The 23,735-nt window shown below is 38.1% G+C and overlaps 1 protein-coding gene across 1 annotated transcript in view; it reads left to right on the forward strand.

Moving 5' to 3' along the window:
* The window catches only part of Pgi (glucose-6-phosphate isomerase), a 93,752-nt gene that overhangs the window by 52,181 nt on the left and 17,836 nt on the right, over window positions 1-23,735 (forward strand). The window contains exons 9-10 of the mRNA XM_067143593.2: window positions 16,252-16,459; window positions 19,499-19,565. Of these exons, the coding sequence (XP_066999694.1) occupies window positions 16,252-16,459; window positions 19,499-19,565 (275 nt within the window). The remainder of the gene's footprint in view (window positions 1-16,251; window positions 16,460-19,498; window positions 19,566-23,735) is intronic.

Below are 23,735 nucleotides of genomic sequence, written 5' to 3' on the forward strand. Positions count from 1 at the left end.
ACAGATACCGTATTTACTACGCTAATGAACATTTCACGATTTTTTCTGCTAGTTGCTTTACGTCGCACCGACACAGATAGGTCTTATGGCGACGATGGGACAAGGAAGGGCTAGGAGTGGGAAGGAAGTGGCCGTGGCCTTAATTAAGGTACAGCCCCGGCATTTGCCTGGTGTGAAAATGGGAAACCACGGAAACACAATTATCTTATTAGTCCGTAAGTAGGCTGTCACGCAACAAATAATCACTTCTTTTACCACTCAACACAATAAATTGAAGGTAATGGAATGCCAATAACTGTTCTTGTGATAAGATAATTTAAATCTGTGTGATATGACGGAAGTTAAAATAAGTCTATAGTGCAGCAATAGCAGATCTTCGACAGGTTATTTGCGGGTACCGTTAAGTAATAAGGCTTCCGTATACTGTAGGCCTATCCCATTAAGAAGTTATGTAAGGATGCAGGCAATGGTAAAGTGGTGTACCATTCATACAAAAATACAAACTGCTATTTTGACAGTTGACACGTTTTTATTATATACTGGCGAGTCTGTCCAAACCAGTGCCGAGTATTCCCGAAGTTTCATGTTTAAGATGGTGGCTGAAGGCACGTAATCGTGTGTGGCGAGTATAACCTCGCGAGAAATTCATGCTCAAACAAAGTGACCAGAAAATAGTGTTTAATTACCCACTGGTCAGAAACCTAAGGCTTCAACTAACAATTCATTATACAGTTGTTTTCGGAAGAAAGTGATCTGCTATGATATGTAGGTACTGTAGCTACATACTGTAGCAAAAGAATGCCATATCTGTTCTTCCATGTTTTTCTCATCTTTTAATAATCGCTTGTTACTTTAACATATTCCAGTAGAGAATTATTCATATTTGTTCTCTCGACTTTTTCACACTTTTTCGTGCTCTCCTTTATCTCCTGAAACACTACACACACAATGTAAAATGTACTAATGTGTAAAGTAATACCATCTCCCTGTTGGATAGTTTTTTATGGGATATTCTATAGTACGTTTTCCCCGCTTAACACAGTTTTTTTAGTCGTTCCTTGCAGAAATATACTAACGGCGTTTCACTGTATATAACATTAAAAGAGATTGTTTACTTCAGCCTTTACCTTATAATTTCAAATACCACCTGCCACCGAATAAGACCCGCATCCTTATTTTGAAAGAACAAAATTTTAAAAAATAAAAATAAATGTGAAGTCAAAATTATTTACAATCTTTACTAACACACATCGAATGATTAGAAAATACAAATAAAAGTAAACAAACATTACCAGAACGATGTCGAACGAGTTCATTCATCATCATCATCAGTACCAACTTCGGAACTTTCATCACCATCACCTTCCCACAAAATGTCGTCATCGCTGCCATCCATAGCATTAAAAATGCTACATTTCCTGAAGCTCTTCCATATGAGGTCTCCAGGGATACGATTCCATGCTGTCAAAATCCACGAACACAGCAGCTGAACTTCCGGGCGCTGAATGCAACCTGCAACCAGTTGGTGTCAGTGTGTGATTATTAGCCGCCATGCATTCTGTATAGAGCTGTTTCAAGTCTGCTTTAAATGGACGGTTCACGCAGATATCCAGTGGCTGTAGCATAGACGTCATCCCGCCCGGAATGACTGCTAGGTCGGTTTTCCCGTCCTTGATATGTTTCCTCACAGCGTCTGTTGTGTGGCCGCGGTAACTGTCGAGAACAAGCAAGCTCTTTTGTCCCAATAATGCACCAGGGCGATGTTGCCAGACACACTTTACCCAGTCTTCCACAAGTGAACTGTTCATCCAGCTGGAGTTCTGAGATCTGACGATAACACCAGCGTGTAGATTTTTAGGAAGCGTCTTTCGCTTGAGAACTACGTACAGCGGCAATTTGGTTCCATCGGCGAGAATACACAACATTACCGTATACCGTTGTTTTTCATTACCACCTGTTCTAATGGTAACACTTTTCGCACCCTCAACATTCACAATCCTGTCCACTGGCATTTCAAAGTAGACTGGCGTCTGATCTGCATTGCCAATTTGGGAAAGCAAATATGCATTTTCCTTCCACAACTGAATTATGTGACGCTGAAATGACAATAACTTCTCATTGTAGGAACCAGGAAGACGCTGTGAAATTAAGGTACGCCTTCTTACGCTCAACCCATTTCTTTTATAAAAATTACAAACCCATCTTCGGCTTGTCTTAAACCCTTCCAATGAAAGTTCCTTTGCGATCTCTAATGCCTTTAGCTGACACATTTTGGTTGACACACCATATCCCAGTTCCCGCCTTTGTCACATATTTATAAAGTTTTTTTCAGTTTCTGGAAACTGTACACTCAGTCCATGAAAAGTTCAACAATCACCACTACATGTTAATAGCACATTATTCTTCTTTCTCCAATTGCGAATACACCACTCATGAATATCGTATTTCCTACCGGTGGCACGATTTCCAATAATTTCGGTTTCCCGAACTACTTTCAGTTTCTCACTCGCAGTAAAAGATCGCAAACGCTTTGTGGAATTCATGTTGATACTCCGAGGACGTGCGTGAGACTGACGCCAAGCACGGAAGCAGTGTATACTGAGAGCAGAGAGAGCATTGTTGCCAAGCCACGCCGCCGGTGATGCCCGATTTACACGCATTCGGAAAGATAAATTTCCCAACATTTTAAATAAGACTCGCACCCAATTTTGGAAGCGATATTTTTGAAAAAACAGTGCGGGTGGTATTCGAGATTATATGGTATTTTTTCGAGTTAACAACTGCTATCGGCTACGTTACTTACGCATTTATTACAAAAATGTGTTATCCTCTTTCATTTTGAATTTTCTTTAGAGAACTGCAGTGGGCGGGTATTACTAATCGACTCCAACATTGCTTTCCAGTGTCAACGAGAGAGCTCGCAAATGCACATAGCGAGAATATTCCGTACCGAAGATGATCGATCGCATTTTGTGGCAAACTTTTCAGTTTTCTTATTCAAACAGCATCACCTATCCCAACTTAACTGTACTATACGTATGATAAAAACATATTTCAAGCGCCAGTAGAGAAATTATAACTTTCTCGCTATAAATTTACATGATAATATAGCCTTTCCGTGATTTAACAGATGCGAGAAAATATAAACTAACCTCTGAAATCAATGATGCACTATGCCATATCTTGAGGTGTATCCCATTCTTACCTAATTGCAGTATTTAGCATTAAAATTAAGTGATCATTTATTCAGCCTTTAATTTTAACAAGTTAACAGCTATTATTGGACATGTTATTTATGCATTTATTATGAAAAATGTTCTCTTTCATTTTGAATTTTCTTTACGGAACATCAGTCAATGGGTGTTACTAATCGACTCCGACATGGCTAATAATACCAGTATAAATGGTCCGTTATTGGCATTATAAATTTTCCAGCTAACTCATTCCTGGTTGCCAGCGTTTCGCCCTCGTGTGCTAGGTTGGGCTCATCAGTTGGTACCTAGCTCACTTACCAAGACGCTGGCTAGTGCATACCATGGAGGCCACTGCGTAGGATACTTGGAGCCACCAGCAGTGCCAATGCACTATGAGAGACTTTGTCTCTTTACCAAAAATTGATACCTGCTTGGCCATTCCCTATCTATATCATCGGACATCGCTTTCATCGCTTTCGAATGTCGATGAGAGAACTCGCTACTGGACAAAGCGAGGAAACTATACCGAAGGTGATCGATCGCATGCAATATAATCACTGGGGTGCATAAATATTGGTAATGGAGAAAACCGCGCCCACTTAATCGCTCGTGATAACGGATGCGTCAGTGATAGGCTCTCACTGTAACCAAAGGATAATACAAAGTTTAATATAGGAATTTTGATGGGACATACAAAAATTGTCATTATAACGGAGTTCTCGTCGTATACTGTACTCACTATAGCAGACTTCTACTATTTAGTCAGCATTTTGTTACATTTTGCATGCCTATATATTGTTGAATACCAATTCAGAACTTGGGCAGTGTGTTTTTGACAACATTCATTGGCGTACACGTTATAATCATGTTTCCAAAGGAGGATGTCCCTAGTTGCAGATACTGTTTGAAGTATCTCAGATAATAAAGGGCTCCCATTTCAGAGTTTCTCAACACAAGTGATATCATATCAATGATGTTTCAACAGGGGCAGCTCATGCTCAGAGATATTTAAAATCAGGTGTTGTGTGAACTTTCTTATTGATGCAGACTCCTTTGAAGAAAATGTCATTTTGAGTAAATGTCCATTGAATTCATGACTGTTGTAAGATTTCCAGTAACATGGGCACAGATGCAAATATTACAGTTTCTTCTTATGTCCTGCACATATGTGTAAATGAAGGATGTTCTGAATTCTAAATTTTAAATTTTAATTCAGTTAAATTCCATTGCATCAAAATTACCAATTGCATCATTTCTTCCCAGCTCATATTTCTCATCAGCAATGAATGCAGTGTGCACGGGATTGTAGATTAGTCAAAAACACAGTACCTTACAAATGTTTATTCCAAAGAGTCTTAACCCTAAAACTGGCAATGTTAAATCTTGTCGTGGCAGTCATATTTGGCAGCTTTTACTTGTCTAAATAAAATAAAAAATATCTGCAAGATATGAAAAAAATTTATGAAGTTTTATATATCTACGTAAAGCTAATACACTAGGGATTGCCGAGGTGACACAAAATTACAAAACATGTTTTGACTAGAAAAATGTACAGTCTGTTCAAAAGTGTAATTCATAAATTCAAAATAAGAACATTTTCGATCATATGTACACAAAACTGGAATATGTCATAAACTGAGATATACAGATTGACAATAATGTATTAATAATGCACTAGCGAAAGTTTCACCACCCTGAGAGGTATATTCTTGAAAATATTAGGGAAAATGTATTAACATGCAATCATTTGGAGGCGTGACCTTAGACCACGTTGTTATGATACGTTGCTTTATGCGAGGTTCGTCATCACTTTCCGATACTGATGCGAAGAAATAGCGGATAAGCATTCCAAATATGACTCTGAATCTGTTAGTTCATTCTCAGTAACCTCAAAGTCAGATCCATCACTTTCTTCTTCTAACAAATTTCTCACTACTTCATTACTAATTTTCTGTAATGAAGTGAAGATGCCATATTTAGATGCACACTGTGCTAAAAATGTATGTAATCAGTCAAATAACAATTTAAATGAATGAATGAAAATCCACAACCTGTTTCCAGTCATTCGACTGGGTCAGGACTGAATGAAGCCCCCATCTAGCGGCGAGGATGGGAATTGTGCCAGCTGCCGAAGCCTGTCGCACTCCTCTGGGGCAATGATTAATGAATGACAGATGGAAAGAAATGATATTGGAGAGTGTTGCTGGAATGGATATGACAGGGAAAACCGGAGTACCCGAAGAAAATCCTGTCTTTGTCCAGCACAAATATCACATGGAGTGACCGGGATTTGAACAACGGAATACAGCGGTGAGAGGCCAGTGCGCTGTCGCCTGAGCCTTGGAGGCTCTAACAATTTAAATACACAAGTAAATGACTCAAACCAAACAGAAAACTACAAAATAAAATGAAATAGAATAGCAAAGCAGAGCCCGTGAAAATTGTGTACAAATACTACAGAAATGGCGCTCAAACAGGTGGTCGGGAAACTGCACTCATTAATTTCTGTAAAATTGCACCCAAAGAGATTGTAAATATGAATAAAACTGAACTCATGGCTGCTGTGGACATCGAGAACGATGAGAAATAGTCTGTCATGACATCTGTTGAAGAAATATGTACATGTTGAATATTCAGCAGTACTACTAGAGCAGGGATCAAAGTGTCGAATGCTCGACAGTTGCCAGTTCTAGGGTTAATGAAGTTAAAATTTTAATTTCTCCTTGTGATAAAAAACACAGATGTATTGTAGTCCTTCCTGGGTTGAAAGAATTCATTGGCTTACCATTCAGTCTTTTTCTCCTTTTATTGATTTTGGTCATACTTCAGAATCTAACATTTCTTAATAAAAATAGTTTTGTAGTTTGATGGCATATTGATAGAGAAAATGTATTAGTTGCACAGAGCTTTTTTTTTAATTGTTGCATAATTTGATTTTATGCTGTACAGGAGTTAAAACTAGGCTGACTTAGGATATCGTATTCATAAGTTGGAGATAACAGGCAGAAAGCAGTGAGAATTATTCCTGGTACTAACAGGAGAGGAAAGTGGTAGTAGGTTAAGAACACGGTGACACTGGTAGACTAGAAGGTAGCCTAGGTGGGTAAGCTCACAGGGGAAATAAAGGTGTAGAAGTATAATATGAGAGCTATCACATTGATGCTTGGCTGGTCGCTTTGCAGCCTGCATACAAGCTCGCTCCTTCTTTCTGCTTGAAGCAAAGTTCATAAATGAAGTTCCAATTGCAAGAAACCTTGACAAAGAGTTTAAGCAGAATGTTAGTGTTTAAAACAAACTACAGCGATACTTACGGACGTTTTTGAATTGCCTGTCAGAAATTCAGGAGGTTTTATGACGATATTACTTCTCAATAATGGATGTGGATCATGAAAACTACTTCGCCGATGCAGTTCAAACCTCTTAATAATGTACATCCTAATAGAAAACTGTCACAGTTCCTGAAATTCCAAACAATAACGTATAGTGTTTTGAATTAGCATGCATTGTTTCATGTTATTACTGTTGTATTTCTTTTTAAGAGTGTGGACAGTAGACAGCATTGTTTGGGATTATCTTGAGAAGTACATGTCACATATGCAGAAACACAGACAACTGACTTTAAAGGAATAAGTTGAAGTCCTCAGTGTGTAGGCCTACAAGAAAGAGAAACTTGGTGTTCAAGTCATGGCCGTGTGGTTTGCTGTTGGAATAACACGGATCAGTGATGTTTAAAGAAACAAAAGTGACATACTTAAATTCAGGACTAGAAATGAAAATCTTTCTGGTAAACTTGCTCTAATGACAAAATTACTCATTTTTATGTATCATATATTGACGTATTAGCTTCACAACACATGAATCTTATAAAAGTAAAAATTTGACATGCTAAATAAAAGTAAAAACTTGACATGAATACAGTAATCTTTATTAAACACCTTATCTTGCTGAATTCAGCTGATAGGCTTAGATTCTGATAAGTAATTCATTTGAGAGTATAATTTCCTCCAACTCTTTAATTTTCCAGGTTTGTACAGTTTACAGTGAATTGCAACATACAGTATTACCCCTCTTTTACACTTTTCAAGGGACCAAGGAATATTGGTGTAAAAGGGGGAAAGTGTAAATTGTGGGGAAACAACTTGTACAGGTATATATAAAAATGCTCTGGAAAAGGAGGTAAATGTTACACAAATGCATATTATTAATTTATAGAGTATTTCAGTCTCAATCGATTTACTATACTTACCTCAAATAAAGGTCCATGTAAGTTAATTACTGTACTGTATTAACTGTTGACTACACTGCCTTTTTAATTCTGCTCATCCTTTGCCCAGGAGAAGGTTAACGGTAGGTGGTTAAAAATTTGTGTAATATATTCTTTTATTACAGTAGTTACTTTCTTAGAATGGCTATAGAATTATCTAAGATGCAATATTTTCTCTGAATGAAACATTTTAATTGCTACTATTGTACCTGTATTTACAACATTAACACAAATTTATTCCGGATGGAAAACTACACAATCACTGCTTCCTACCAAGACAGTCCAGAATCAATCTCTGTTTACACTTCTTATTTCTTATGACCTCTATTTGTTTTTCAAGCTTAGCTTATGAAAATTATTTTCACCCCCCTCTACAGATGACAGATACCTGCATAAAACATCCACTGCTGCACTTGCATCAGAACTGGTAGGCATCACTTCACTGTCTTCCTGTGCTTCATCACTGTCACTGGTGCGAGACTCAGCTGCTGTTTGCTCGGCAACCAACTCCTCCACACTTCTTTTCTCTGCAGTGATCACAGAATCATCTACCCGAAGAAAATCTTCAGTTGTGCAGTCTGACTGCAACTTTCTCCATACATAAGGTAGCAGGTCTTCTTCTTCTGGCTGCTGAGATTCGGCATGATTCTTGAAAAATCCTGCTTTCAAGAAACAATTTGAGATGGTAGTCTGCTTCACGGCTTTCCAAGACTTTGCAACGAAGTGAAGCACATCCAGGATTGAAACTTTAAATGATGATGGATCCTTCCCAGCATCCATAAGGAATAAAATTCGCTGCACCAGGTTCTTCCTATAAAGTGACTTAAAGGAGTGAATAACCCCTAAATCCATAGATTGTAGCTTGCTTATGCAGTTAGCAGGGAGAAATTCTAACTGCACATTCCTCCAATTAACATCCACGGGATGTGCAGGACAATGGTCGATGAAAAGAAGGATCTTCCTATTTTGCGCACCCATTTTTGAATCCAGAGCAATTAACTGCTGTCGGAAAAGATCTGAGGTGGTGGTGGTGGTGATTTTTGTTTTAAGAGGAAGTACAACGAGGTAATCATCCTCAAAGATCTCACGTCATCCAAGCGTTATGGTTGGCATCGTAGGCAGCAGGTAATGATTGCACATTCTTGAAGCAACGGGGCTTTTTAGATTTCCCTATCACATAGGGGTGGAGCTTCTCAGAGCCATCAGCATTGGCTCCCAACATCACTGTGAGCCTCATCTTGCTGTGTTTCCCACCATGGCATTTATCTCCTTTGAATGCCAAATTCTTGCTGGCAACACACTGAAAAACAGTCCAGTTTCATCTAGGTTAAAAATGTTCCTGGGTTCGTAATCCTTGTTTAGCTCCTGCAATCTTGTATTGATCCATTCTTCCACAGTTTCATCACTAACTGCATTAGATTCCCCACAAATAGTTTTATAGGTTAGGTTATACCTTTTCCTAAATCGGTCGATCCAGCCATTGGACGCACTGAAATTTTCAATGCCAAGAATGTTTGCCACTTTAAGCGTATACCAATCGTACCGGCAATTACTGGTACAAGTAAACAAAGAGCAAGAGATAGCAAATATCTTTTTTTTTTTTTTTTTTAACTTAAGAGGGAAAACAGCAAATACTCACCAAATAGTCAAGTAACAGGACATAAACCAGAGGCAACTCAGATTGAATCAAAAGATTTGCATGGTAGGAAATATCAGAATCCATGAAAGAAAAATGCTGCAAGTTTTTCAAAAAGAACTAAATTATTTAATTACTGTCATAAGAGAAAGTCACATATGATAGAAAAGCAAACCCCCTTGAAATCAACAGGTGCACCTTTACAAAGATCATCAAATTGACTAATTAAAAAGGTAAGTAAAAACTAACTTGAGATAATTAATTAAAATAATTGATTAATTAAATAACTTCAGAATGGAGAATAAATATTTACCTAGAGTCGAGGGACGCCCTCAGAATAAAACCAGATAAATGAATAGGTACACTTAAGAGAAGATTAAATTACAAGACAATTAGTTGCCAAAGAAAAAGTCCATGGACTAATTTTACTGTCTGCCTGAAGGGCTCAAAGCAAGTATCTTAATCTTTCAAAAATTCACTTGTATACTAATAATTAAAAAACAGCCTTTCTCCAGGAATTATTTTGTACATTAGGTGAAAATATGCTAAGGTGAGGCCGTGGGATCCTCCCATGAACCGGATCACTATAGACACGACAGGAAAATTAATTAGTGTGCACAGAAAGCATATCCAAAACTGAAGGCACTCACCAAAATAGATAGACATAAAACAGGTCACAAAACAACCCCAAAAATTCACCACGCTTCGAAATGGAAGAACAAGATAGCACCAAAGGATGGTATCGCGCCCACCAAAGATTAGAATTCGATCATTAATTACCAGAGCAAGCAGCTCAAATCATTACAGAGCATGCACACATAAAATCAAATCAGTATGAGGAGCAATGCAGCTCAAACCACTAGGAAAAACTCCCACATTCAAATCATAAATCAGTTAAGATGAAGAATTAAGAGCCAACAGCTCCCAACTTAATGACACGCTCAGCACAAAATTTCTTAATTCTCCAACAACGTCGATACTTTTTAATAATACAAAACAACAGTTCCCATGGACGACGGTTGCCATGGAGACGACAACAAGAGTAAGCGTAACCGAAGCATAAAATAAAAATTTACATTAAGAAAAGAAAGACAGAAAATATCAATTTAAAGAAAGAAATAGATTCCGATCCACAGAGATAATCTCGCGATCTCAATCCTTTTAATGGATGACTTCACATATTCAAATTATGTGACTTCTAACTTCTTTAACATAATCTGAAACAGAAATATCTTTTAGTGCCAAGAACATCTCGCCGAAAAGGTTTTATTCGAGTCATAGTAGGTTTAAACAGTGCAGTCAATAATCCGAATTCCAAAACAGTTCACATTTTTTAAAGTTTATCAGAACAGAAGAACCATTAATTTGGTATTTTTTTTTTGACAGCATGCAACCACTAATTTAAATAAGCGTCCAAGATGAGTTCATCCACCTCCAAGAGCGAAGGAAAATAACTATAATCTTGAAAGCAATTTTCGAGTTCCGTAATCCATGGGCAGGAGTTAAAAGTTTGGCGTCTGCTGGGAAGACCGGTACTTACAATTACATAGAGATAAAATTAGGTAGAATAAGTAGCAGACGTCCACTCTAGGCAAGATAATAATAAGCAAAAAAACACTTCAGGGCGTTAGCCCTGATCCTTTACATGTTATCCAGGCATGTTGAGGTGGGTAGATGGTCTTATCAAGAGCCACCCACTAAGCTTCCAACCATCATGGTGCTCGACAATGAACTAACTTCGCGCTACAAAAGCGATATGCAGCAGGAGAAAGTAGGACAGCGAGTGAGCCAAACATGAGACTCGCTCTCCGGCTGGTCCGGCGGCAGACCAGCAGATAACAGAAAATACTAGTGAAACCCATTGAATATAAACAATGGAAAGTTACTCTGTGAACAGAGAAGATGAAATTACAATAAGCAACATAAGTCGCACAGGACATAAAATTAAAAGCGAGTTGGAATAAAATTCCAAAGCGATACAAATTTTAATGGCAAGTCACCCAGGCCAAAAAAAAGTAGTAGAGAGAAGCTTAAAAACGTGTCCCCACTGGGACAAGCGCCTTTTCCCTTAAGAGTACACCATCAATTTGAATGCCTGTGGCTCTTGAAGTTTCAAACCAACTTTTTACAATTTTTTCCATTTTCTCGTATTTGCAGTATGACACATACTTCCTTTTCTTGGAGTTTGGCCCGCATTCTGAAGCACTTGATGTAATGCTTTCTCTGTTTTTCACAATTTTATTCAGCGTGGATACAGGAAGCTGCAATTTGCTTGCCAATGAAACACGTGTTCTGCAGTATGAACCAACCTTTTCTATTATTCGATCTTTCTCATCCATAGTGAAAGTTTTTCTTTCCTTCTTTTTTTCCATTATTAGCAGGAAAACAATAAAGCGATAAAAAGAAGGATTAACAAATACACACGATGGGAAAGGAAGATCGCGGCAATTCACTCTGACCACTCGACTCACGTAACAAGAACAAAAAACATGACAAAAAACAAAAATACAGTAAATGTGACGAATCAGCGACAATAACTTCAACAACTCCAACAACAAACGCAAATGTAAAACAATAACCGTGAAATAACAAACTTGGGCAAGACAAACACTGAATCACTTGATAACGTCTCCTTCTTGTGGCTTATACTGTACTTAGCAATAGAGTAAACATCTGATATCTCCTTCTTCTCCTCCTTCTCCTTTGCAGTTTCGTTAATTCAACTCATCGGATTTCTCCTCCTTGGAAGATTAATGGCCACTTTATCGTTGTTGGATTTGAAAATAATGTTTAGGACGCAGTGGAAAACACCTGATATCAAAGAATGCGCTGCATTGGTTACGCGGAAGTTCAATACTGAGAGTTCTAAGAGTTATTATAGACCAGGGTTGTTTGATTTGGTCGTCATGCCATGGTTACTCAAAGCGTTTTAGATTAGTTGCGACGCCATTTTACCTTGAATTTTTTCCTCTCGAACGACCTGTCGTGGCGTAAATGGCGGGAAGCATAAAATGTCGCAAACGTAAATTTGAGGATTTTAATACATTGTAAGCACAGGAAATCTCGGGGGACCAACAAAAAATGTTGTAAAAGACGGGAAAATGTAAAAACTGGTAACGTAAATGCGGGGGTAATACTGTATTATCATTAGTGAAAAAAAAAAAAAAAAATGCTCCAAGCTTCTTCAGGCGATGATGCACTTCTTGCTAAGAGTTTGTCACGGTAAATGAGTTTGACTATATGAGTTTTTCGGAGGAATTTTTGTCCATTTTGTAACACAATCCTTTCCTGTTATGGTACAAAACCATTGAAAAAGAGGTAAATCATCATCATTAATATTTACTATTTCTACATTAGCGTTCTGTCCCATATCAGTGTTACAGTCTACTGCTTCTAATTCATCCTCACTCTCACTAAACTTCTTCCTCTTCCACAGACTGTAAAAGAGGTAATGTCTTTACCTCATACTCTTTATAACTCATTTCAGCAATAAGGGATTTACTGAATGAATTCCTAACATTATTAGACTGGGTACTCTCAACACTGCTGCTGGTGTACTTCCTACGAACAGGGTTGATGGTGCGGGGTTCAGTGAGAAATTTTATTGCACCACTTGACAATAATTGCTCCTTCTAAGAATGAACAACCTTCACTACAATGCCACTGACCTCAGACATAAGACAAGGAATGTGGGAGAGGTATGTCAGGCACATCCTTCGCCGTCCGACTGTTTGTAACACTTCAAGCAACCTCTTGAAAATTGTGGACTAGCCAGGTGGACAACAGCAAATCAGTGAGGTCTCACCTCGGGACGTGATTCATCCCACTGCAGGTGGATCAGCTTGTATTCCAGCGTCGATCCGCTTTCTCCGGCATTCTTTACCATGCAGTTTATTCTCGCCGATGTAGAGGCCGTCCCGTACCTCTCCCAAACCACCCTGAATTAATAGCCCCCATTCGCACTATCGACCCACCAACCACGCTAACTCGTTCACTATTTCCCCATCCTACAGTTGAAGATCTCATCAGATTTGTAACAATTTCATTGTTCAATATCCACCCATACAGTAGATCACTAGTTCTCAACCATCTCCAGGCTGCAGCAAATCAGACGCTCAATTTACATTTCCTCACAACACATTCCGGTTTAAATGCCCATTTCAACTTTACACCTTTAGAAACTCTTGTATAACCCTTTTCATGGTATTTTCAATCCTCAGACGCATATCCAGTAACATCTTATATTTCCATGTTACGTTGCCATGCACTAAGGACAACCACATCAAGCATAAAATAGGGGTATAAGTGCACTCAGAACCACGCAATTGCCTATCCTGTATATGTATTCATAACCTAATATTTGTCATGTATATCAGGCATAGGATTATAAAATTTAAAAAAAAAAAAAAGTTACTCCTGAAATAATATACTGATGTTGAATGTCTTTATCTACTTCTATATATTTAATTATTTACCTTGTCTAACAATATTGTAAACAATTATGAAAATCAATAAAACTTAGCCCAGTAGACATAAATTCCCCTTCCATTTCCTTCATTTCTCACAACCTTTACCCAACTCCCTCTTCCCGCACATCTCCCCAACCCTCCTGCATCTCTTAGCCAGAGCGAGGGCGTAACCCTCTAGGTCGCCCGCCCCACACCTTCAGGGTGGGGAATGAAAACGAGAATAGAAGTAGAAGAGACATATGTGCCAGCCAAGGTCTCTTAGTTTAAAAATAAGCTCAATTGAACAAAATAAGTTTCCGTCAGGTCACAAAAGACCCTGCGCTACCACTCCCAGGTTAAATGGAAAGTCTTAAGTTCCCAGTGAGGGATTTAGATTTTTTTCTACTAATAGAACATTTCAGAAATTAGATGCAAGTCTTTTCAGGCGTTTGTTCTAGAAATCAGCATTTTGTTTTAGGCCTGACACTAAACTCATCAGAGTGAGATGTGTCAGGCCCTACCCACTGATGCTGGGGTGTATGCAGGTGAATTTATCTGAAGCCCATTAGTAGAGGCACAATCTATAACTGCATATGGGAAATAAATCGCCACAATGGAATTATTGTCTGCCTAGCAATTCTTAATGCAAAGTCTAAGTTCCCAATAAGGGACTTAGATTGCTAGCAATTGATAGCAATAAAATTGCTAATGGAAAGTTCTCAGTGAAGGACTGAATCATTGAATGATATACACCCAAATGGCTAAACACCACATTTCATACCAATTTGACGTAACATCTCATCTAGATGATTTTATATACACCGGTTTTTAACAAGTCAGACTGTGATGAATTTATATTAAGTTTCTGTTAGCCACAAGCTAAGACAGTGAAAACATTTTTTGTTCTGCATGTTTTAACACAACCTTATGAACTTGGTTTATACGTTTATTTTAATGTACATTTTCGTTGTCTATGACTATTCGATTGTAGGTTAAAATGGCTGACAATGACTTCTTAGTACCATGATGTTTATAATGTTTAAATAACTTACATCGTTAATAAATGTATATTGAAAAGGTGGAACTTCGCTTAACTTGAATTGTAATTACTTGTCAGTATGTATCGTCATTAAAATTCTAACTTACAATGATTCTGTCAGCTCGGAAGTCTGTGTTCAAATCCTTCCCCTGGCAAAGTTTTTACCTTCAAATGGTGCTCTCAAGCTGGTCTTAAGCCACGAGCAGGATTAGCAACACCACCTCACAAAACCGATTGGAATTCGCCCATGAAGCGATCTGACTGGCTAATTTCAGTGGCTGATAAAATGACAATGACGTGAGATATCAAATTATTTTTTTCAAATTATTTATCAGTATGACCATCCCTCTAACAGGTTCACGTTGTTTCCAACTACCCTGTGGACAAAGTAGAACTCGATGAATTCGAACATTTACAATTTTAATGCATAAATAATTTGAACTTTTCTTGTTGATTCCTTGACTTTCTTATACAACACAATGTTAAAAATACTATATTAAAACTGTCATATATTAAAAAAATTATGTTACGGATGACACGCTGTCTAATTAGAAAATAAAAGTAGTGTTGAGTCAGGCAAGTGCTGAAAATGGAAGTGTAGTTATTACGAAGCTAATAAAAGGTTCAGGCTCTTCGGTTGCCTGAGGGTGTGATCTTTGAATAGCTTTCAAGGTAGCAAACTTATGAGTTTCAGTTACCAGGAAAAACTGCAAATTAAATCTAAATCCAGAACCCATGTGGAGTTGTTTGACACTGTCAGTGGATGAAATGTTACCTTCCGCTGGCTGCTGAAGGCTTGGAAGGTGGAATATGAGAACGCTTGGTGAAATAGCCATCATTAATTACAAATGAATTAAACAAAATGGAAGTGATTATCTGTTCCAGTTAATAAATTAGCTTGAGTTTTAACTTACCAAATAAGGTAAATTTAAAGAAAACTGAGCAAGTGTTGCACGGTTTGGTTCACATAGCTATCAGCTTGCATTTGGGAGATAACTTAGTGGGTTTCAACCCCACTGTAGGCAGCCCCGAAGATGGTTTTCCGTGGTTTCCCATTTTCACTCCAGGCAAATGCTGGGGGCTATGGTCGCTTCTTTCCCACTTCTAGCCCTTTCCTATCCCATTGTTGCCATAAGACCTATCTCTGTCAGTGCAGTGCTAAAAAACATAAAAATAAATAAAAAATTAAAGAAACAGAGCAAATTTACCAGCTTCTTAAACAAGTTGTGAAGTATTAATAATGTTTGTAGTGCCTTGACATATGTTTTTTTAAAGCGCTTATTATGATAAAATTCCACATATGATCATTATTGTTTTGCCATATTCTACTTTCACTGATATTCAGGAAACTAGTAAAAAATGTAGGGATTGTTTTAAATTCTAGATTTGGGTAAGAACAAAGCACAATATTGTTTAATTTGTGTGTGATTTAATTTTTTTCCCCTGGACCTTTCAGGTTTGAATTAACCAAGTTCTACCATACTATAAATTCTACTACCTAACATTTTTGACCAGATAGCTCCTTCCTATAGTACTGAGAATTTTGACTTCCTTCTGGTATGTCTCATGGGATATTCTTTAATAGCAATCTTTTTTATTTTTGGTCATTGATTTTTCTTTCAACCTGTTTCTCCCAAGTCGTAAACTTCAGTTTGATGGTATTGTTTTAGATTCTCCTTGCAAATTTCTTGGCTCAGACTGAAGCCCTGATGAAGGGTAAGACCTGTCAAGAAGCGATGGAGGAGCTCCAGCAGCAGTGTTGCATAGCAGGGGACCAACTCAATTTTCTTGTTCCACACAAGGTCTTTGAGGGCAACCGACCTACAAATTCCATTGTTGTAAAGAAGATTACACCATTTATACTTGGTTCCTTAATTGGTAAGATTCTTAATGATGTTTATTGTGGTGTAATTTTTTTTTTTTTTTTTATGCTTTCAAGACAGAGTATGTAGAAGAAATGATAAGGGAATGCAAAGTCAAACAGGAATATGCAAAAGGAGAAGCAGTAAATTACATATTAACATGCTCTCAGCCTTAGATGGGCTGTCTCTAAATCAGTCTATTTCTTCTGTAGTCCCAATGCACAAGTTTCTGTCCCCCGACACCATCATATTTAAGAACTTGCCTGTTAAAGGAAATCCGTTTTGCTAAACTTTTGGATTGCAAATAAGTTCGTCACTTAAATGAGAAAGTATTCTAATGTAGAATGACTTTCAAAATATCAACTACAGCAAAACCTTGTTAGTGCGTTCCTCATGAACACGTTTTCGCACTTAGCACGTCGTAATTTCGAAGTCCCGATTTTCATCGTATTAACTATATAAAAACATCTCACTTATCGCATCATGAATTTTCACTATTACTGCTTAGTACGATCGCATTTTCCTAGCCCTGAAAATGTTATTTGTCATCCCTTGTGGAAGGAATGTGATTCCCAACTCGGGTAAGAGCTCTCGCCGCAGTTGTGTGATAACGGGAAAAGGCTGTGAATTCATGAACTTCACAGGATAAGTTGCACCTTCGAGGAGCAAGCCGTTATCCTCAGAAATGCTCAGTTTTGCTTGCCGGTTAGCAGTCAGACTGCTGAATAACACAATGCTTGTATTTTGCATTCCATTCAGAAGTTAGAAAACTGAGCTCGATAGCTACAGTCGCTTAAGTGCAGCCAGTATCCAGTATTCGGGAGATAGTGGGTTCGAACCCCACTGTCGGCAGCCCTGAAGATGGTTTTCCCTGGGCTCCCATTTTCACACCAGGCAAATGCTGGGGCTGTAGCTTAATGAAGGCCATGGCCACTTCCTTCCCGCTCCTAGTCCTTTCTTGTCCCATTGTCGCAATAAGACCTATCTGTGTTGGTGTGACTTCAAGCAACTTGCAAAAAAAAGAAGTTAGAAATCTGTTTCGTGTTTAGTTGTACAGTGAATGGTTGTGTGATAGCCTATGTCTGGAACATAATCATGTGAAGTTGACCAGTCCGGTGCATATTTGTCTTGTGATGAGCCCAATTATGGATATGGAAAAAGTCGTGAAATTCCTTACTAATGAAGATGAAATTAAAGTCTGTCAGCAAGACTACTGGCATCCACATCTTTAAGCGTGCATAGTTGGTGTGAATATTGAAACTCTGCACCTTCCAGTTTCGACTCGATCATTCGAGTTGGTCGAATCAAAGGTTTGTTGATTCAAAACAGCAGGCAAAGTCGCAGTTGCACATGGCCGAGGTCGAATGTAAACTCGAATTCATTGTCTAAGAGTGTGACCAGAAAATAATGTTTAATAACCCACTGGTCCAAAATAAAAGTCTTCTACTGCCACTTGTTTTATTAGAAAGAGTGTGATCACCGGGCGAGTTGGCCGTGAGCATAGAGACGCGCGGCTGTGAGCATGCATCCGGGAGATAGTAGGTTCGAATCCCACTATCGGCAGCCCTGAAGATGGTTTTCTGTGGTTTCCCATTTTCACACCAGGCAAATGCTGGGGCTGTACCTTAATTGAGGCCACGGCCGCTTCCTTCCAACTCCTAGGCCTTTCCTATCCCATCGTCGCCATAAGACCTATCTGTGTCGGTGCGACGTAAAGCCCCTAGAAAAAAAAAAAAAAAAAAAAGGGTGTGATCTGCAATAATACTTTGATATTTTTATGGGCTCCCATGCAAATGTTTTCATATATGTTGTCTGGTATATTTTACATCATTCAGTGCACTGTTATTTTATAATCTCCAGTGGAAAAGGTTTTCCTAATTGTTTTTTCGTGTGTTTCACACCTTTTAATATTCTCCGGTCATCTTTAGGAATGGTAGATATAGTTTTCACTGTAACCGCAGATAAACGAGGTAAAATGCCATCATATCATAAAATCATACCGGTATCTAGTGTTTCCATATCCCTGTTGGATAGTTTTTATTCGTGTACTCAGTAGTAAGTTTTCTTGCTCAACACGGTCTTTTTCCTTGTCTCTTGCAGAAATGTCTTAACAAGCTTTTACTGTATTAGTTGAAATCTTACCCACATTTACAAACAAACAAATGATAATCTACATTTATATGATTGAGATACACAGAACAGCAAACAAATGTATATACGCAACTAGCTATTGTGCCTGTCTTCGACAGATTGGCCAAGTAGATGGTTAAAATAAATAGAGAAAAGCATATACTTTTATCGTGGGATTGCTTTTAATTAACGATATTACATTATAAGGAACTAACATGTTATATAATTATGTTAATTACCTGATACTCTGATCAAACAATGTTCATATTTTGTAATAACAGGGAAGAGATACGGTATAGTTCTAAGGCTCAGTGCAAACTGGATTGCGCATGACATGCGCCACTCGTGTGCATATTTCATTAGAAATCCTCAAACACCGCAAAACTGACACCCACGTCTGCAAGAACTAGTCAAATACCCATTTCTTGCTGCATGGCAAAGAGGGGATAATAGGAGCTACACAGAAATCTCAAATATGATGCATTACTTGTGCACATGCGCCTGACAATCTGCAATGCACAAAAACAAAGCAGTTCGAGGTGGCAGCTAGTGTGTATTTATGAAACTTGATCAACGAGCCAATAGTAGACAGTTCGATAAGTTAGCTGCTGTTCCGCTGTGCAACGCAGCGAAGATTTATCGAGTCGACAGCTGTAACAAAGCAATAGCTATCGGAAAGTTATCTCTCCATTCCAGAAACCGGGCATGAATCTTGCAACTCATGGGGTGTTGGAAAAGAGACGGGGCCAGTAATAAGAATCTGTCAGTGCATAAGTGTGTTTAAAGGATTGCTTTTTAGATAAATTTTTTTGTTTCTTCAACATTTGAGTCTTAGATGTTTCTTACATAATCTGGTTTCATTAGAACTTCTTCGCAGGCATTTCAGGTGGAAGTTTCTGTAATTTTCTTTTTCTTTTATTTTCAGCCTTGTATGAGCACAAGATTTTTGTCCAGGGTGTCATTTGGGACATCAACTCATTTGATCAATGGGGGTAAGTATTGTGAATATATAATAATTTAATATAAGTGTGCATGGGAAAGTGACATGACTTTAAATATTGAACTTTTTTTCTGGAAGGCAATTTATTCACTCTCTTCATTGTAAAACAGAGTAAATGATAATCATTTTAACCTGTCAGCGTGGGACGACTTTCACTTTCTGGCTACCCTGTACTGCGGGAGGAGTATAGCACCAAGCATGCTATGAGTGCAGGCTTTTAATTAATCAGGCGTAAATGACAAGTGGTTCAATGGATTTTACCAAAATGTTCAGTTTGTTATTATTGCATAAACACACAAACAGCATAATTTACTGGAATTATCCAAGGTCAATGAAGTGGAGGAATCTTCTGAGCTTTCAAATCAAACAAGTCCCCATTAAAAAAAAATTTTTTTTTTTTAGAAATAAGATCCCAATACAGGTTCCTGTGCTATGCTCTTTAACATACACAATGCAAAAACTACATACATTTCCTCCACAGTAACCGGTACACATTCATTGACCCTCGATCGGAAGGAAAATAACATACCGTATGATCGCATGCGATGCTGAGCATAAATATCTGCCTATTCTACTATCATCTTTATGAACTCAACAGTAGAAAACAACTGAAAATTTTCACACAGGATATAAGCAGTTTTTTGCAGCATTCTGAGACCCATAATTTGTCTTCTATAATTATCCATGTCTTCTCACACAAACCCACCATCAATAACATTACGGCCGATATTATCGTGTATTAAAAACAACATCAATGTCATGACCACTACTTTCACTCTCAAATTCTTCATCCTAGTCTTTGCTTAACGAAACTAAACTTTCTGTATCATCATTCGGTAAAACATCGTTAATTTTTCAATTCGCCATCACAAGAAAACATTTAGCTGTCATGATGTCAACAACAGAACTTGTTGGTTTTGAGACGTGATATATCACATGTAAACTTAACCATGATAGGTTAAAATGACTGTTTGATCCGTACTGACTAGTTTGAATGTAGTACAGAAATATTCTTTGATCTGACCACCGATGAAGGGAATGGTTGAATTCCTGAAACATGTTTGGTTGAATAAATAATTTTATAAGTGTATTGACAAGGCTGATTCAAATAAAACTATTTTAAATATTTCTGTACTATATATCATATGTAATCGATACAAACTCTATAGATCGATGCTTCTTCTGTAGATGTATCTTACTGGTACTACATTTGTAATAGTTCAAGAAATATTTGCTAGATGGAAGCACAAATAAGAAGTTGCTTTGCGCGTGGAATGCATGTCACTCCGCGACATAGTGCGTTGGGGAGTCTGCATGCAGTGTACGGCACTCCATGTTGAGTGGTTAAAACATTTCCCATAATAGGCTGCCTAATGGCCAGGATTGTTAAGGCTCCAAGTCTTTATGATCTGATTCCGCGGTAGGCCGGTTTGAGTCCCGTTGGTGGAAAAAAGATATTTCACCATCGGAATGTTGGCCGGCAGGGTTGAAGAGGTGGTGGTATGCAATTCCTAATCACTAGATTTCATACCAAACGCCCGGGTTCAATTCCAGATCTGTACATTTCTCATAAGGAGTGGGGCCATGCATGTTGATGGCGATTTGCACCTTGTTGTTATTCGATAGAAGAAATGTGTTGACATTGGGTTTCTCCCTCTTCCTTAACCACCACCACCACCACCACCACCATCATCATCATCATCATCACAAACTACACAACACACAGCATGCAGTCATCACACTGGACGTAGAAACTCATACACTCATCAAGTGAGATGGCTACGTGGTTTGGGTCACGTAGCTGTAACTTTTATTTGTGAGATAGGAAATTTAAAACCCACTGTTGGCAGCCTTGCTTTCCATGGTTTCCCTTTTCCTTGCCAGGCAAAAGTCCATGGTCGCTTCCTGCTCATTGCTATCCTTGTCCTGTCCCATCATTGCCACAAGACCTGTGTCTGTGCGACATTAAAAAAAAAAAAAAAAAAAAAAAAAAAACACTATATACACTTGTGTAATGTGTTTTATTGGTGTTCCTGTGCACCCCACTCATCATCATCATCATCATCATCATCATCATCATCATCATCATCATCATCATCATCATAATTGAGTATTCAGTCCACAGATTGGTTGTTGTCACAAAATGATGCCAAGTTGTACGGTTGTTTGCAGCCTTTTTCATTGCATTGTAGTTTCCGATTCAATAAAAGAATACTGGGCGATTTGGCCATACGGTTAAGGGTGTCTAGCTGTGGGCTTGCATTCCAGAGATAGTGGGTTCAAACCCCACTGTCGGCAGCCCTGAAGATGGTTTTCTATGGTTTTCCGTTTTCAGATCAAGCAAATGCTGGGGCTGTACCTTAATTAAGGCTATAGCCGCTTCCTTCCCACTCCTAGGCTGTTCCTATCCCATCATTGCCATAAGACCTATCTGTGTCGGTGCGTCGTAAAGCAAATTGTAAAAAAGTCAATAAAATAATGTATGCAAAAAAGCATGCAGATGAATAAAACATCAAATTATATGATTTTAAAAAGTCCAGCATGACAGGGGCTCTGTACTGTAGTTCATGAAGTGAGCATGTTGTCCATTACACTATGTGAAGGCTTCCGTAAATGCCAATGTATACAAAAAGTTATACCAGGTGTTTCAAAACTGATAAACTAAAATTTGAAAATTAAAGTACATTTTAGTTTTTTTCAAAATACGTTTTGATTTTTTACCCTTGTAGATTTTTCTTGTGAAAGCTTTATGTATGCTGTGTTTCTCAGAGACTGTAGATGTGAGAGTGTTTTGTTACTCTTGCAACTCAAGTGAAGCATTCACGATTAAAAACCTGCAATACAATACTCATCACTGTTGTGGTATCATGTTTTTATCAATATACTGAGCTGTTTTTATCATAGTGTTAGAAATATGTTATGGGACAAAGATGTGCCAATGGAAGCAAAGGAATCTATGTACAAGATGTATTACATACCCATAACATCATCATCAGCATCATCATCATCTTTATTTCCCGTTTCCAGCTTCCCGGGTCGGGTTGTGAATCAAGGACCTCCATTGCTGCCTGTCTCTTCACCACTCTTCTCCTTTTTTAAGTACATCTTCTGGTTTTCCTCCCCTCTTCTCTATGCACTCCCACACTGAAGCTGTCCACCGCTTTCGGGGTCTTCCTTGTGGTCTCTTTCCTGTTAACTTCTCTGAAAAAGCTTTTTTTTTTGGCACACTCTCTTCTCCCATTCTCGTCATATGCTCATACCACTTTATCTTCGTTGTTTCTGTCTTGTCTTGAAGTTTCAAGATTCCTGTCCTTTTCCTTATCTCTTCATTTCTAATTATCCTTTCTGGTCTTGCCCTCGGCACCTCATAGGAATTTCATCTCTGCTGCCTGTATTCTACTCTCCTCTCATTTTGTTGTAGTCCATGATCCAGCTGCATAGGTTAGTACGGTATGGGTTCATAATAGTTTGAATATAATACTTTCTTACATTTCTTCAGGACATCTTGGTTCCACAAAATACCCCTTATACTCTGGTAGAAGCTGTTTGCTTGTTGTATTCTTTTCCCAATTTCCTCGGTAATCTTTCCATCTTCTGTGATCATACTTCCCAAGTACTTGAAACTTTTAACCACTTCCAGAATTTTAGCATTCATTTTCATCTTTCCTCTTCCTTCCTTCCTTCCTTCCTTCCTTCCTTCCTTCCTTCCTTCCTTCCTTCCTTCCTTCCCCTTGTCATCACTATTATTTTACTTTTCTCTGTGCTTACATTCCTCCCAAATATTTCTATAGCTTGATTCCATACATCTACTTGTTTTTGCACTTCTGTTTCATCATCACCCCATATCATTATATCATCTGCAAACAACGTGGCTTTTGTTGCCTGTCTTTCCAATCACTGCTTAATGTTCTTATGAATTTCATCCATGACTATGATGAATAGTATGGGGGATAGTACACTTCCCTGTTGGAGACCAGTTTCTACTTTAAACCATTTTGTTTTTCCTATACTAGTCTTCACATTACTAACACAATTTTTGTACATAGCTTTTATCATTTGCACTCCCACTCTGTTTAACTTGTTTTTTCTTTAATGTGGCCCATATCAACTGTCTGGGCACACTGTCATAAGCTTTCTTAATGTCAGTAAATGTCATCACTAT

The sequence above is a fragment of the Anabrus simplex genome, chromosome 3 (assembly GCF_040414725.1).
Source record: "Anabrus simplex isolate iqAnaSimp1 chromosome 3, ASM4041472v1, whole genome shotgun sequence".
NCBI lineage: Eukaryota > Metazoa > Arthropoda > Insecta > Orthoptera > Tettigoniidae > Anabrus > Anabrus simplex.